We start from the raw sequence: 16,517 nt of genomic DNA on the forward strand, positions 1-16,517 counted from the left end.
CGAAAAGCCAACCAAGCCTGTTCCTGTAAGACGCTCCTGGCCTAGGTGGCCTGAAACGGCGCACCTGGAGTCTGGAAGGAACCCGGCGCCTCCGGCCTCTCCGGGGGCCGGGAGACGCGGAGCAGTGCCGCACCCCCCTGTCGTCTGTCTCTGCTCCAGTCCTCCGTTCTCGTGACCTTCCCTTCCAACCTCTTTTCCCGGTTTTGTCTCTGCAGTTCCCCCCCCCCCCCCCACCCGGGCTCTCCACTCTCCCCGAAGGAAGACTCTCTCCGTCTCTCCTCCATCCTCCTCCTCCTCCTCACCTCCCCCTCGGACTGATGCCAGCCCCGAGGCCTGGCAGGGATCAGTCCTGGATCCCCAGGAGGAAAGCCCAGAAGCTGCTGCTGCTCTGCCTGCTGGCCACGGGCCTGCTCCTCTGCTCCAGCTTCGTGCTGCAGATCCTGACGGCTGCGGTCTGGGCCCGGGGCCGGGCGGCCGAGACCCCCGGGCGCAACCTGACCGTGCTGCTGTGGCACTGGCCCTTCGGCAAGCCCTACAGCCTGGAGGGGGACGTGTGCGGCGCGGCCTACGGCGTCCCCGGCTGCTCCCTCACCGATAACCGGTCCCGTTACGAGGCGGCGGACGTCGTGGTCTTCCACCACCAGGAGATCCGGCTGGGCACCGCCCGGCTGCCCACGGACCGGCCCCGGCCGGCGGGCCAGAAGTGGGTGTGGCTGTCCCTCGAGTCCCCCGCCATCAACAAGAACCTGAGCCGCCTCAACGGGCTCTTCAACTGGACCATGAGCTACCGGCGCGACGCCGACATCTTCATGCCCTACGGCAGGGTGCTGCCCCTGGAGGAGGAGGGGGAGGAGGAGGAGGAGGGGGAGGAGGGGGAGGGCAGGGGCGGGGGCCCCCCCTTCCCCATCCCCAGCAAGCACCCCCACGTCCTGGCCACGTGGGTGGTGAGCAACTACAGGGAGAGGCACGAGCGGACCCGCGTGTACAAGCAGCTGAGCCAGCTGATGGCCGTGGACGTCTATGGGCGCTACAAGCAGAGGCCACTGAGCCCCGAGGGCCTGCTGCCCACCATCTCCCGGTACCGCTTCTACCTGGCCTTCGAGAACTCCGTCTACCGCGACTACATCACCGAGAAGCTGTGGCGCAACTCCTTCCAGGCGGGCTCGGTGCCCGTGGTCCTGGGCCCCCCCCGGGCCGACTACGAGGCCCAGGCGCCCCCGGGCTCCTTCATCCACGTCGACGACTTCAACTCCACCGGGGCGCTGGCCGCGTTCCTGCGCGGGCTGGCGGCGGACGAGGGCCGCTACCGGAGCTACTTCGAGTGGCGGCGGCGCGGCAGGGTGAAGCTGTACACGGACTGGCGCGAGAGGCTGTGCACCATCTGCGCCCGCTACCGCCAGCTGCCGCCGGGCAAGGTCTACCACGACCTGGACGCCTGGGCTCACTGGTAGGAACACCACCCCCCTCCTCCCCAAACCTGGGACAGGCCAGGAAGGAAAGGCGTTCCTTCGGGGTACAGCCAGCGGGGCTCGGGGCGCTGGAAGCCGCCGACAGGACGAGCGGAGCCGTGGGGGGGCGTGGATGTGCATTTCCGTGTTCCCCCCCCCTTCCGGCTGGATTCCATCAGCGGATCGATCAGGGGGTTGAATGGGAAAAGCAAGAGCTGAGGTCCCAGTTCTGGGGGTGAGGATGAAACTGTGTTTCCCAGTGAAGACTGCTGGGGGGGAGGGGGGAGATTAGAGACGGTGCTTGCTGAGATGGAGGTGATGCATCCTGAAAGGTGCTATATCAACAATTCTATGACAATCGAAAGATTAGCTATATAGCTACAACATACCGCCAATGTGAAAGCATCCCTGTCGGCACAGGACCCAGAACTGCTGTGAGGATGGCGCTGGAGTGCGTCGTCCTCTGTCAGGCCCTTGAAGAGCAACACAGCTCAAGGCGGCCCCGGTAGACGCCTGTTCTCCAATTCTTAAACTGACGTCGCTGTTGTTCTAGAAAGTGCAATTTGAGGGGTGGGGGGTGGGCTGGGGGGGGGGGGGGGGGGGGGGGGGGGGGGGTACAGACGTACTGTGTTTCCAGAGCCGCTCGGCTTCGGTCCGAGTTGGTGCCCTGTCCGTCTCGCGCCCTGCCAGTCCTGCCGCAGGAATCTGAATCTGAGAGGCTCTCCAGCTGGCCCAGCTTGCTCGGTGGCTAGCAGCTTAGTGATCGATTTAATCCCAGTTCGGCTCTGACTCCCCCCCCACGTGGTTCCACGTGCTTCTCTCCAAGCCCCCCCCACCCCCACCCCCACCCCCACCGTGGCCCTCTCCGCCCCCAACACCAAAGAGACAAAGTTCCTCTGGCCGGGTCGAGTCTGAGCTCCTCTTCCTCGCCGCTAAAAAGAGCGAGCCAATCAGAAACAATCCAAGGCACACGATTTCTGAAGGTGAGAGACAGCTCTGCCCCGAGTGGAGGTGAACTCTTAGGCTGAAAGGGAGAAATAGGAAAATCCGTCTTTTGGCTCTGGGGCCTTTTCAGGTGCGTAGAAAGGCAAAACAATTCTTTTTTTTTCTCTCTTATTTTTCTTATGCAGCTGAAATCAACGGGTCCGAGGGTTCAGAAATAGCTCCCGATTTCACGAGGCGTGGCGGGGTTTTGGGTTTTTTTTTTTTGTTTTTGTGCCAGAGGTCGGGGTGCTCTGAGCAGGCGGCCCTGAGCTGGTGCCGACCCGCGCACACGCCAAGATGATGGTAAATAAAGTCTTTAATTAGATCCTGAGAACCACAGAAAGTGACACACCCTCCCACATAGGGGCTTAACCTGATCTGCCAGGCTGATTCTCAGCAAAAAAAAAAAGGGTTAAGATTAAAATGATAGATGAACGTGGCTGAACATTTGTTTTCTCAAAGTTGTCGATCCAGCAGTTCTTAAGGGTGTCCTTAAATAAACCGATTGAGAAGAGCGTGCTGGTGTTGGACAGCTCGGTTGGACGCCTTGCAGAAAGCACCGTTCGCCCAGCGGGTACGGTAAAGAATCGATCATAGAATGTGAATCTGGGGGGACTCGGGCACGGGGAGAGAGCCACCGCCTTGTCACCGGGATCCGGCGGAGCGGGGAGAGTCTCCTCAGACCGGCCGATCAAACCAATCGGGAGCTGATCGAGCTCATCAGGAGCCGCGCTGGGATTAAAAATGTGCGAACACACCCGGCTGCCCATCGGCGATATAAAAGCAGTTTTTTTAAATAAAAAATAGGGAAACGGGGAGAAAATGATCTATATCGAAGTGCCTTTTAAACTGTGACGACTCGATTCTTTCAAATGAGTGAGAAAACAAAACGTTTGCGTTTTCAGCTTGATTGCAGCTCGGCTCCATTTCCAGTTTACCAAATGGAAAACAGTCTGTACGCCATCGGTAAACCACGGTGATTCACTTTACTAACACCAGAACGAGGGTTTCTTGCTGTAAGACATTCTCATTTACGAATGGGTCTGTTTCTGATTTGTGTGTCAGAGTATTAAATAAAAATATTAACATTATTTTGTGTGTTACTGTTTCTATCAAAGTGAAACATTCGATGGTAAAATTTCCACAGTCATGAATCATTGTTTTGCATTGTGAAATGATCAAAAAATTAAATTAATCGGTTACTTACACATTTCTTGTGTAATAGACTAAGCTATAGTCTTTTCAAATGTTTAATGTGGTCTAGGTAAAAACACGCATATAAATATATATAAGTAATAGGTTTATTCCCTGCTGAAAAAAAAGAAGAAATAAAACACAACGTTTCAGCCTTCTTCAGGTGTGAAAAAAAATATGTATATAAATATATATTTATATATAAATATATATACATACAGACATTTATATTAAATTAATTTGACCTGTGTAAATGCATGTTTTTTTAAAATAATTTATTCTTACAAATTATCATAAAATAATTATGATATATTATAAATAACATTTATGAATTATAATCCCGTGATTAAAGTTAGTTCATAGAAACAGAAATATATATATATATTTTTTTTTAAATTAGAAATCCTTAACAAATATTCTTTTGAACGCGGGAATGCCCGAGTTTATCGTTTCGTTTTACAAGGAGAAGTGTCTCCAGCGAGACACAGCAACTTTGCAATATTGAAAAACCAGAAAAAAACACGCCACTCGCGCGATGCGTTTGTTTTGTTTTCCGTCGACATATTTTTATAAAAAATATAACGTCGATATAACACAAGGAAATTTTTAATCCAGCTGTAAAAAATACACAATTTCACTCTAAAAACGATCATGGAAATATTAATTTAATGTATATTTTTAAATGCATTTTATTGTAATTATTTAAAAGCAATAAGGGCGAAAAAAACAGCGCCGTCGAGCCAGAGAGGAGACTCGTGCAGAACTCCTCTCTCTCGGCTCTGTCTCGAGAGCGCTTCTGGAATGACTCGCTCGCGAATTTCGGTTTGAGCGCGAGCGTTTTCTATTCAGGCCCGGCGGCTCCGGCGCGTGCTGCCTCGGGCCCCCGGGTCGAACTCGCGACGGCAGCGACTGTCCGCGTGCCCGGTCGGACCCGCAAGATTCTGTTCGGTCTGCGGCGCCTTTCAGAATCAAACACCCACAAAAGGGCTTCTTTCCTTCCGAATTGTGTTTCTTCCGAAGAAAACAGCAGATGTTAATTCGTGAAAGTGACGAACAGGGACCGTCTGAGTCTTAAAAAACTTCAAAGTTTTCAAAAGCTTCAAAGCTGAACCCTTCGGGGACAACTCAAGTGTACCCAAGTGGTCTAGAAATTCAGATGTCATATGTAGACAGAGATAAATGTGGGGGATTTCAAATTTCGTGTCATTTTTGTTTGTTTTAATTCGCGGAAAATAAAACCGCACGATTTCTCCTTTTAAACTCCGGCGTGGTCGGATTTCTAGGCGAGCGACGTCAGTAAAATAATCTTCAGAGGAATTTGTTTCAATGAGCAGAACTGCCACCTAATTTGAACGGGCTGATAAGAGTGTGTAGGAATAAAGACGGCTTCGTTAAAAATGAAGGTAGAAATTATTCATATCCGCACAGAATAAGGACTCATATTATTATTAAATTATAAATTAATAATATTATTATTATTATTATTATTATCATCATATTTTTAATTAATCAGGACGCCACAATTGCTGAAATGTTATTATCCAATTTACTTTGTGCATTTTGTCTCAGACGGGTTCGTGAAACAGGTCAGATCTTCGGTTTATCTCATTTTGGCAATCCATTCGCCCCGCAGCACCCTGAAGACCACGCAAGTAAAAACAAAAAGAGCGAAAAGCCTTGATTTCTTCTCGACTGAAAAGCTGCAGCAGCTCGGAAAAGCCGTTCGAAGAGGAAGAGTCGTCTCTTCGCTCACCAGCGACGTGTCTGATCCTTCACTGGCGGGGTCACCGTTGAGGCGTCTTGCATTTTTAATTTAATTTGCATTAAAAAAAAAACACGTTATCATCGTTTCCCAAATAAAGAACGCGCAGTGGTGTTTTAGCTTGCGAAAAAGAGAGACTTGCACTCAAACAGATCCCTTATCACGCCATCATCTTCCACAGCTACAAGAAGCTAAAGACTCAATTCGCCCCGTTTCTGCTGATCTGCTGGAACTTCATTAACAAACCTCGATGGATGCCGGCCTGACTAATTTCCCCACTCTCGCGGTCTAGAAATGAATCTCTACACATCCCCAATTTGAGCCGAATGTCGGCTGTGTCGTTCGTGAAATTGATTTCGATACCGAAAGTGTTTTCCTGGCTTGAGCACGGTTAGTAAGACTGGAGGGTCCGAGCGGGGGGGGGGGGGGACCTCGGCTTTCTGGTCTTTTCATGGAGAGGGAGGTGAAAAATAAAATCCTACCGCGCACGGTTAATTCACAACACCACAGGAGTGTGTGAGGTCATTTATAATCTGGCGGCTAGATCTGACCGAACTCGAGCTGTGCTCCACCAGATCACTGCGTATCTCTGGGGATCCCGGACAATGGCGCCGAGAAGGGCTCTCCCGCTCCCTCGCTGCTCCTTCGGTGAAGCTTTATAGCTGTGGGGGTTTTTTTTTGCAAACGTCTTGAACTTCTCTTTTCTTTTTTCTCGTGTGTGTGTGTGTGCGCGACCTGGGTTCGTCGCGAGCAGCGAGTCCGAAGCTCGGGGTTTGGCCGCGCGCCCGGCAGACGCGGAGCCGAGCGCGAGAGTCGCAGCCGCGCCTTTCCGACCCACATAACGAAAAAAACAAAAACAAAACAGAGCCCCAAAACCCCTGCTGTTTCGTTATCGTTTCATTTTGTGCTTGTTCGGAGAGGGCTCTTTGATTTGTTGAAAAGTCCCTTGCAATGATTTACTCGTTAGGCGCGCGAGTCAGACCGAGAGCTCGGGGCGGGCAGGCCCGCGCGATGCGCCTTGAACCGAGTTTCAGTTCTTACTGCAGAGGAAGGTTCTGGAGGGGGGGGGGGGGCATCGGGCAGAAAAGACTGCCCCCCCCCCCTCCCCCTCCTTCCAGAAACCGTTTTTAACAAGGGCTACCGCCACTAGCGCTTCAAATAACATCACAACACCAGTTCCGGGGTGAGGAACCCCACTTTCAGCAACAAGCCTGGGAAGGTCGCGGTGTGAGTAGAGACACTGCGGGCTAGATCAGGGGCTCCCCAGTTCTGGTCCCCGGTCCGGCTTCCAGGCCCACGCAGCTGCAGGAGACAGGGCGGTGGTGTTCCGGACAGGCACCCCAACCCATTCCGGAACAAGTCCGCGTTTCTTCCCTGCTGAAGAAGAGAGAAGGAGAGAAAAACAACGTTTCGGCCTTCCGCACAGCCGAAGAAGGCTCCACAGCCGAAACGTTGCGTTTCCTTTCTTCTCTTTTCTGCGGGGAGGAAACCTCGATTTTGTTCCTCACGCGTGCTGACGCAGCTCCCTGCTCGAAATGAATTAATCTAGGTTTGCCCGCAGCAAAGAGCTTTGCTCATTGAGCAATCCTGCCTTATCCATCTCTGGCATCTGCTATATCTACTCCATCATCCTCACTGCTTTTATTTGGCTTCTATGCTTTCAACAGGGGAAGTACTGCACGTCGGTATGAAACAGCCAGTGCCGCTTCGACGTGCCCGGACTGCAGCCGTGAAAGCGACACAGCGTGAGAACTGCGCAAGCCCACGGGTGCTCCTGAAACGCTCTCGTCCGACTGCCCGACCCCCCCCCCACAGCTACTGCTCGTGTTTGGCGCTGAATCGCAATTCGTGTTCCAGACATGATCTGCTGCTGCTGCTGCTGCTGCAAATGCCGAAAAGCCGACAGAACTGCGAGTAATTAGTTCGGATAATTAAACAAGTACAGGGGCACGGAAGTATCCCCCGCAGGCCGCTTCTACCATTCCGACATATTAGAACGATACAGCTCTGCGGCACACAAGACAGTCCTTCCCCGGCTCGAAAGGTACCCCGAGCGGCGCTGGCAGGCATCGGCGGATATAAAGGGCGTTTGAGCCACAAGAGAGCTTCTGGTTTACAGGAAATGACAAAATCAGAGGCGTCCTAACCCGTTTTGAACAGCGCCTGGGGGGGGGGGATTTTGCGCGTGCTTTTCATTTTTAGCCAGCGAGGTCTGTATTGAAATAGGAGCGTCCATCTCTCTCGCACGCCCGTCTGATGGGGGTGGAGGCGGCCGGGACGCGCCACGCTCCGGGGAAGCCGAAATGACTCACCGACCGCAGGCCTCGTGGCGGGCGTGATGCCGGGCAAGACAGGGCGCGGGGGGGTGTGAACACTGGCACGGGCGCCCTCGCGCGAGAGAGAGCGCAGAGGCTCGTGGCTCCGCCGGTGCCCTGGCGAGCCGGTCGCGCGACCCTGCGGCTGCTAGGCGCTGTCGGGAAGACGCAGGCGAACGGGCCGTTTTTATAACTGGTGCACGACGCGCTTTCTCCCTCCGAGACAGGTGCATGTGGAGCAACGTGAACAGAACTGATTGAGCTCACGCTAATGGGCTGGCGCAGAAGCTTCTAGAATTTGAGCCGGTTTATACAGGTGGGGGTATGTGACTGGAGGAATTCGGTCGAAGGACTGTGCTCAGGCGCACGGTTGTGTCGCCCCTGCGCGTCAAACGCCCTGGCCGCCCGGTCCGAGTCCAGAAATCATCGCCACTTTCTCAGCAGCATTAGAATTGCCCGGTTGAATAATGAGACCAACCGGGTGGGGAAAAAAATCGCTTAGCAGCAAAAACCAGGAAACCCCAGGTCATCCAGGAAACTGAGTCTGACGTTCCCGAACTCTACTCCACCTCCTAAAAGACGAAATCGGTAAAAAGAGACCCTTAATTTCCCTTCGCGATCAATAAAGTCCGATCTGTAGACGCTTTCCAGCCCATTCTAGGCTGATCCGTTCCACAGTTTTGATCGAGCCTGTTCCCGGGCTGGTTACATGAAAGACCTGCCCTGGACTGCACTGGAATGGACTTAAAGCAGGGCTCCCCCACCCCAGTACGGAGAGGACTCGGGTCCACTGCCGCCTTGACTATGAGCAGCAGGACTGCACTATGCCCAGCTGGGCTGGGCTGCCAGTTCTAGAAAAGGAAGGAAACGGTAGAGGAAGTAACTGTGAAAGACAGCCACTAGTGACATTGACTACACCGATTGGAACTAAAACACCCAAAACGGCAGCATGGCATTTCTGAACACAGACTCGGCTCCAACTGGGAGAGTCTAATGACCTCCCAGTCCAAATAAAGGGCTCAATTGGCCTGAGCAGTTAAGAGCTGAGGTGGAAGAGAAACCAGCAGAAAGCAGTCCTCCTGCCCGAAAAACCATACAAGCCTGGAGTCACCCCACAGAGAAACATACCTTGTGAATCTCTTTTGTCTTAAAGTCTCCAAAACCCCCCCAAAGGCACCAAGTGGAAACTGCAAAAGTGTGTCCCTTCTGAGCACAGGAGGCGCTTTACACAGAGAGGTGCGGGTGTCTGGTACAGGAGGCTCAGCCAGGAAGCGGATATCCTGGCTCCTTGCAAGAAGCAGGTGGACGAGGTCCCGGCCCACCAGCCCCCTGAGCGCCGCTGTGCACAGCCTTGTCAAATTCCTTAACCGGGACATAAACCCCACAGCAGGCAGACAACACACCGGCATAAAAAAAAAAACAGACATTTAATTGCACGCGCAGATGTACAACAAAAAAAACGTACAAGATTGTGGATAGCGTTTAATAAATTATAACATATGAAGACAACACGGGGAATCGACTGCGAAGTCCAGAGAGCTGGGTAAGGCAGGCACTTGTGAAGGCCTGCGCTGTGGGGGCAGGACAGACCGAATCGCAACTCCGCCCGCTGGATCACTCCCACGCCGGTAGGCCGCCGCAGTTCGGGAAACAGTTCCACAGGGGCGACGCGGCAGGGCCGGCACACGACGCGCTTCCTGCTGCTCTTCCCCGTGCAGCGACCAGGTCCCGTAACCCTGCTTCGCCACTGCTCAAGGGGAGGGGGGTGGCGGGGGAGCAGGCGGCTGATCTCGGGCGCCAGCAGGGCTCCGAGACCAGCGGCCCACAGCCCCACCGAAAAACAAGCCAGCAGCTGGTTCAGTGAACCCAAAATCTTACAGCAAAAAAATAAAAAAGAAAAGACTGGCCAAGCCTCAGACTTTCCCCAATCGGCACACAGCAGAGCTCCAGTCGATCGGTACGGTAATTAACCCATTGAACAAGCCAGCAGTCCCACAGGCCCGGTCCTGAAACGGGCTGGAAGGCTAGGTACGATGCCAACGACAGAATCACCCACGGGCACATAGGAAAAGAACAATTTGCCCCCCCTTAGAAACTCAACACTGTGGGACAGGGCAGGACAGAGGTGTCTTAAGGCACCAGCTTGACACTGACTGCGGATCCAGTGAAGAACAGGCCAACGTTCAGGCTGAGCCATCACGGCTCACACAACACGCTCCGGCCCAGAGAGGGGGAGCTGGTGTCCCGGGACCCACCCCCCTCCAAGACCCTTTTAAAAACAGCCCCCTCGTGCTCCGTCGGTGCCGTTGATGGGCGGGGGTGTCTCGCAGGCCGACGCGGAGCAGCTCGGGGGGGCTGGGGGGGAGCAGAGAGAAACAGTGCACAATGTCTCCCCCCTCCCCTGCCCCCCAGGACATTGTCCAGCGCCCCGGTCTGGCTGGGAAGGTAGCCCTCGGACACGAGGAGCGTCTCCGGCCTGCGCTTCCCAGCCCTCCAGGCGACCAAGCACAAGGGCTCACGGACGGGTCTCGGAAGCGAGCGTGGCGCCCGGAGCTGCCCGGTAAAATCCACTGTGGCCGACCTGCCTCTGGAAGCAGAGAGGACCGTTTTGCAACTGGGCTTGACGTCTCCCACTCCCACTTCATGTTCTTGGGGGAAATGAAACTGCACCACAAACGGGCAGCAGCAGCGCACTGCAGACGATCAAGGGACACATTATCGCCACCCCCCGAGGTCACAGGCTCTATCCACATCCGCTTAAAAACAGGAACTTAACTGACCGGTTCCTTTGTTTTCATCATAAAAAAAAAAATTTAAAACACAGCCCTGTGCCTAGAAAACGGGCCACACGGGAGTCTGCTGCCCCCAGGACACGGGCTTCCTGTCAAAATGGACGCTTCTTAATCACGCAGCTGATGGAGGGCCGAGGGACGAGAGGGGCCAACTGGCTCCAAGCAACCAAAACACAGGGGGGGGGGGGGCAGCGGGACGAGAAGTCCTGCCCCAGCGTGCTCATGTCAGGGTGGGCCCTCATGCCCGCGAGGGAGAGAGAGCGGGGTGTCGTCCAGCCTCTTCCTGTAGGGCTCCTTGAAGAAGCGATGGACACCTCCCGGAGGGTCATGAGAACAGGGGTGGGGGGGGGGGGGGGGGGGGTGTTCAGTCAAGGGGTGTGACAATCCAGCGAATCAGGAGACTCCCTCTGTCCCCACACCCAGGTGGTTCTCCATCACGCGCGAGCAGGCGAGGTCTGCGGGAGGGGCAGGGTTCAGGGTCAGCCGCTGTCCGCCAAGCTCCTCCCACGCGGAGGAATGGGGGTGGGGGGTACACAGGAGTCTGGTGTCGGGGGGGGCGGGCAGCCTAGCTAGAAAGGTTCCCCACCCGCAAGGCCAGCCCAGGGTGCAGGCCCTGCTTCAGGGCGTCCGCACCGGGGAAGGGGGCCATGTAGAGGTGGGAGCCCGCAGGCAGCGTGACCCCAGGGTACCCCCCGCCAGGGAGGGACCCCATCCCCAGGGGCATGGGGGGGCTCTGCTCGAAGGACTGCCCCTCCAGCCCATCCTCCTCCTCGAAGGGCATCAGCAGGCGCTTGCCCTTCTGGCGCCGATTGCAGAACCACACTCGCACCACCTGCGGGGGAGAGAGAGAGAGACACCCCATCACACACCAGCAGCGCAGGGGGCGGCGTGCGCGCCCCCACATCCCCATCGCGCTCCGCCCCGCCCCGCCGAACACGCACAGGAGGAGGGGCCGCCGCCGCCGCCGCTACATACGTCGCGCTCCAGGCCGAGGTCGTCGGCGATGCGGGTCATCTCCTGGGCGTTGGGCTTGGGGCAGCCGGCGAAGTAGGACTCCAGGGCGCCGCGCACGCTGGTCTCCAGGCTCGTCCGCCGTTTCCGCTTGCGGGTGTCCAGGAAGACGCGCTCGACCTTGAACAGCTGCGGGGGGGAGGAGGGTCAGGCGAGGGGATAGGGGCTGATCGTGCAGCACTGGGAGCACTGGGAGGGTCCAGGGTCACTCCTGAGCCCTTTGTGGCTATAGGAGGAGCCACCCTCTTTAACATTAACAAGACTATCAACTCACTCAACACAGGACATCTGCAGATTGGTGCATTTAAGGGGGGCGTAAGAGCTGTGGAAGATGTAGGTGGTGGTTAATATGTAGCTTCAGAGACAAACGGGAGCGATCTGCATCCTTAGGCATCTGACTCAACTGCGACAGCCGGTGGCCGCTCGGCCCAGACCGCAGCGCAGCTTCCTTCCACTAGAGGGCAGACGGCGCGCACGCTGGCCACTTACGTCCTGGGGGTTCTCGGAGGCCTCGGCCTCGGCCAGCCAGCTCTGCAGCAGGGGCTTGAGCTTGCACAGGTTCTTGTAGCTCAGCTGGAGGGCCTCGAACCGGCAGATCGTCGTCTGGCTGAACATCTTCCCTGCAAGGAAACAGGGGGGGAGGTGACACTTCAGGATGTGTCCCGCTGCGCTCGGACAGAGGGAGAGGGGTGCTGACCCCCCCCCCGACAGTTAGCTTGCCTGCTTACCGTACAGGTGCCCCAGCGCCAGGCCCACGTCTGCCTGCGTGAAGCCCATGGTGATGCGCTTCTGCTTGAACTCCTTGGAAAACTGCTCCAGGTCCTGCGAGGTGATCACCTCCTGCAAGCGCACGCACACACACATAGTGAACCCCAGCTCCCCAGTGGGTAAGTGGGGTTCTCCTACCCACCTGCTTCAGCCTCATTTCTCACCTGAGGCCTCTCCCACTCACCGACAAAGCTGCAAGCTTCTGCCTTGCGTTTTCACCTCATGCACGTTTAAATGCAAGCGGGTTCATGTTGATTAAGCCAAGGCTGGGAATGATCTGATCACTTTATCAGCCCTATACAATTTCTTGCATTAGGAATGTGTCTTTCCGCAGACCCCAGCTTGCTCACCATGAGACACACAGACAGGGAGAGAAGCTGGGGGTCAGAGCGCAGGGTCAGCCATTTATACGGGGCCCCTGGAGCAGCTGGGGTGAAGGGCCTTGCTCAGGGGCCCAACGGAGTAGGATTCCTCTGCCGGCTGTGGGATTTGAACCGGCAGCCTTCCAGCCACAGGCGCAGATCCTGAGCCACTGCTCTGCCGAATGATGAGAGGTCAGGTAGCCCACCCTCTCTCACCACGCTGGATCACTCCTGGTCATACCGAGCCCAGAGCACAGCACACAGGAAGAAACCCACTGGAGAATGCAGCTCTCACCTGGCCTCAGTGCACAGACCAGGTGGGGAAAATGCCTAGAGCAGCACGTTAATGACCTTCTAGTCTCCCGATCAGAGCACAAGCCGTCAGGACCCTCACTGTGAACACCCCACTGTACTGACAGGACTGGGATTTCTCTGGCCAGACGGGGAAAGCGCCACCTGCGGGCCGACCAGCGTCATTTAGAGATCCCCCAGATCTCGGCACACGCCGCTAAAAGGTGGTACAGCGCTTGGTACCAGCTTACCGGGAGCTAATCCGAACCGAATCTGCGGACCCTCCAACAGCTCCGACACCGGCCCGGGCTACAGTAGGAGCCGAGCGAGAGAGAAGCGACCAGGCCTGCGCAGGGCGTCACGAACGGGCGCTCAGGGCGATGTAATCAGGAACAACGCTCGAACAGATCCCCTCGAACAAACTCCCTTACCCTCCTTCCACACTCAAAGCCTAATAAGCCGAGGTCCTGCGAGCCCAGGCAGTCGCATACCGACGGTGCTGACCTTTCATGCCGCGGTAAATTAACACCACGCCCGGCGTTCACCCAGCTCCAGCGGCGAACGCACGGGGCTCGCTCGCCGTGACCATACCGACGGATCGGCCCCCCACGCCCACGCACGATCGACGCGCGCTCTCACCTCGTCCTCCGAGTCGCTGGCCCCGCTGCTGGACGGCTGGCCGCTGCTGGGGGTCTGCTGCTGCTCCTGCTGCTGCTGCTGCTGGTGGTGGTGGTGGTGGTGCTGCGGGGTCGCCGGGGCGTCTCGGAACCTGGACGCGGGGAAGCCGGGGGCACCGCCCGCCGGGGCAGGAGCGCCGCCCGGGTTGTGAGAGAGGCAGGGCCAGAAGGGCGAGCCCCAGGGGCCGGAGTAAGACACGGCCTCGGCCGAGCTGGAAGAGGAGCCCGGCTGCCCGCCCTTGGCCAGCGGGTACTCTTCCGCGTCCCTCTCGGTCTTGATCTGCTCCCGGGTTTCGGCGATGGGGGGACTGAGGTTCACAGGCTGGGCGGCGGCGGCGGCGTTTATCCCCGCTACCTGGCCGGTCAACTCCGGGCCGGGGGGCGGGTACCAGTACCGCGGCTGGGACATCTGGAAGTCGGCGCCTTTGTAGTCCGCCCCGGCCCCGGAAAAGGCGAAGAGGTGCTGGGGGTGATGCGCCATCCCGTTGTAGGCCGGGGCCGAGGCGGGATCCGGATTCTGCAGGCCGGCCTGTGTGAACGGTTGCGATGCGGCGCCGAAGCCCCACTGCGGGTACAGCGGCCGGCCGGCGCCGCTCTGCGCGGGGCTGAGGCCGCGCTCGGACATGGCCAGCTGGCTCCGGGGCGCCCGGGGCGAGGGGTCAGCGCTGCCGGGGGCGAGTCACCACTGTCCACCTCCCGCTCAGGACCAAGACACCCGGGCCCGCCTTGCTCCAATCCGCAGGACCGCACTGGCTAGCACATCCGAACGAGGTAGTTCTTCTCCAGCCGAAAGGGCGATTCACCAAAATGATAAACACGGGACTTGGGACGCCAGTTTCCCCCCGCTGGTATTTCTCAAATTCCCCACCCGAAGCCAGCGGTGGTTCTCCTCCGCTCTCACGGCAGTGCTCTGAGCTCCCAGCCACAACGAACTCGGAGGAGCCCGGCTTTCACAACAAGCTCAACGCAGGAACCGGGCGGCGTCTTCCCCCACCGAAGTCAATGACCGCAACAAGCCGAACCTGAGCGCTACATTCCCTGATCAATCACCTCCGCGGGACCGGCATGTTAATGAGGCCGCTCCCATTGGCCGGCGGGCACAATGGCGCCCAGCTGATGGTGATTTTGTAAATGAACTTGATCTTTTTTTGATTGGGCCCGGGAGCCGGGCTCGGCGGTGGAGGGGCGTGGCAGGGTCGTGGACACCCAGGACGCTCCGTCCACCCGTTATTTTATTGGTGCTTTTTTTATTCCCAGCCTTGTGAGGCCAGTCCGTCCTGCTGACCCCTCTCCCCCCCCCCCCCCTCCTCCCTTCAGCCCACCTGTGAGACAGTGTTCAAGGCCTGCATCCGTAGCGAAAAAAAAACAAGATTCACGCGTCGCGGTGGTGTTTTTTTCCACTGTGCCGCTAATTGCTGCCTCTTTAAAAACGCGATACCGAGGTCTGATTGCTGCAGCGTTCTTGACTTGGTCGTGTACAACTGTGGTCAAGTACACGCCGGTGCTGGCGTCCCCGCGCTGGCTGCCCGGGTGGAGCTGATCTCCTCTGTTCTGACACACGGAAAGTTAATGATTCATGACGATTAATCTTATATACTGAGTGGCCCCACTGCTGGTCTACGCTCCGGTGTGACTTCGCGTCTGAGCCTCAAAGACCTGAAACACCCTCCCTAAAGATACTGGCGACTCAGCCACCCAGAGATTTTAAGACCATCGTGAAAAGCTTTTTTTTCAGAAACCTAATGTGAATGTTTTATTCCTTTGCACCAAAACTTGATTTTATATAGCACGTTTAAAGGTGCCTCCTCGAAGCCCTTAGTATACTGATGGACTGTAAACAAACGGCAGCTTAATGAACTCGCTCAGCAAAGCGATGATCTAACCCAGTTCTGTTAAATATGTTGTGTAGACAAGCTCACGCAAAGGATGCCCACCGAAGGCGTTTCGTATGCGTGACACGCTCGGGCGAACTTGTTCAAACCAGACGCTGAAAGGGGACTAGCGTTGCCATTAAAATCCGCGTCGGGTGCCATTGGACGGCTAACGATCAGCTTGTTGACCGGCTGTAAACAGAAGCGAGCCCGGCGAGAGGTTTTAAGCCGCTCATTAGGGACCGGGCTAAGGCTTCGCGTGGATTCGCAGATCGGTGTGAGAGCGCATCAGCACGCTGGGGCTCTGATGTCCACCTGCGGAGCCGAAGTCAAAACACGTTCAATTTCCTCATTAGCGGAGACAGAGGCGCACATACACACAAGCGCGTAGACCCACGCGATGTTGCGGTATTTTATACGAGGTGAACAAGCGTAGTTGGCGCTTCCCCCCCCCCCCCCAAATTGAGTCGTGATGCGAGTTTTACAAGGACGTTAAGAATTTCTCAAGCCTGTTGCTCCAGTGCTGCGTCCTCACCTCGTTTCTAAGGTCAGAATAAAAGCTTTTTGAGAGGAGGAGTCGTGTTTGTGAATACAGGAGCAGAGGGGCACAGGACAGAGCCAGTTCAGTAAAGGCTCTTCTGAAGAAGAAGGTTTTGAGTTTGGACTTGCAGGAGTGTACAGAACCCACATCCCCTCTTCTGTCTGGAAGAAGAATCCGTTTCCGGGATCTGGGCTCACGGACCGGGAACACGACACGGGCAGCCACGCTCGCTGGGCAGACGCGAAACCCGTCGGGGCGGTTTCACGCGGGCGGGGAGATGTCGGCTAATTGCTCACCCGCCCCCGGCTATCATCCCCACGACACGACGGACGCGGAAGGGAGCGGACGCTGCGCCCCACGCAAACGCGAATCATCCAGCCGCCCCCCCCCCCCCCCCCGCACGCTGGGGGCCGGACGGGTCGTGGCCAGTCTGCAGAGCCCCGATAGGGCGACCCCCCCCCCCCAAAAAAAAAGCGCTTGATATGATTTCTTAGCCGGTCA

At 56.6% G+C, this 16,517-nt stretch overlaps 2 protein-coding genes across 2 annotated transcripts; one reads left to right on the forward strand and one right to left on the reverse strand.

Moving 5' to 3' along the window:
- The first annotated feature begins 228 nt into the window (after positions 1–228).
- LOC148816275 (alpha-(1,3)-fucosyltransferase 7-like) lies at positions 229–3,523 on the forward strand. Its single transcript, XM_088940474.1, has one exon. The coding sequence runs from the start codon at positions 318–320 to the stop codon at positions 1,449–1,451; it is 1,134 nt and encodes a 377-aa protein (XP_088796600.1). The 5' UTR covers positions 229–317; the 3' UTR covers positions 1,452–3,523.
- A 7,541-nt stretch (positions 3,524–11,064) lies between these two features.
- Positions 11,065–14,229, reverse strand: pou5f3 (POU domain, class 5, transcription factor 3). The gene is made up of 5 exons (XM_088940701.1): positions 13,567–14,229; positions 12,235–12,346; positions 11,996–12,126; positions 11,431–11,635; positions 11,065–11,327 (listed from the first exon to the last, which is right to left on the reverse strand). Exons 1-5 carry the CDS (start codon positions 14,227–14,229, stop codon positions 11,065–11,067), a joined length of 1,374 nt encoding a protein of 457 aa, XP_088796827.1.
- Positions 14,230–16,517: the final 2,288 nt, after the last annotated feature.

Source organism: Atractosteus spatula, chromosome 23, assembly GCF_055471065.1.
Source record: "Atractosteus spatula isolate fAtrSpa1 chromosome 23, fAtrSpa1.hap1, whole genome shotgun sequence".
Classification (NCBI taxonomy): domain Eukaryota; kingdom Metazoa; phylum Chordata; class Actinopteri; order Semionotiformes; family Lepisosteidae; genus Atractosteus; species Atractosteus spatula.

Coding starts and splice junctions, on each gene's coding strand:
- LOC148816275 (XM_088940474.1), top strand. CDS start 318: ATGCCAGCCCCGAGGCCTGGCAGGGATCAGTCCTGGATCCCCAGGAGG.
- pou5f3 (XM_088940701.1), bottom strand. CDS start 14,229: ATGTCCGAGCGCGGCCTCAGCCCCGCGCAGAGCGGCGCCGGCCGGCCG. Junction 12,127..12,234: donor GGCGCTGGGGCACCTGTACG/GTAAGCAGGCAA, acceptor GTTTCCTTGCAG/GGAAGATGTTCAGCCAGACG. Junction 11,328..11,430: donor CGGCCCCTCCTCCTGTGCGT/GTTCGGCGGGGC, acceptor TCTCCCCCGCAG/GTGGTGCGAGTGTGGTTCTG.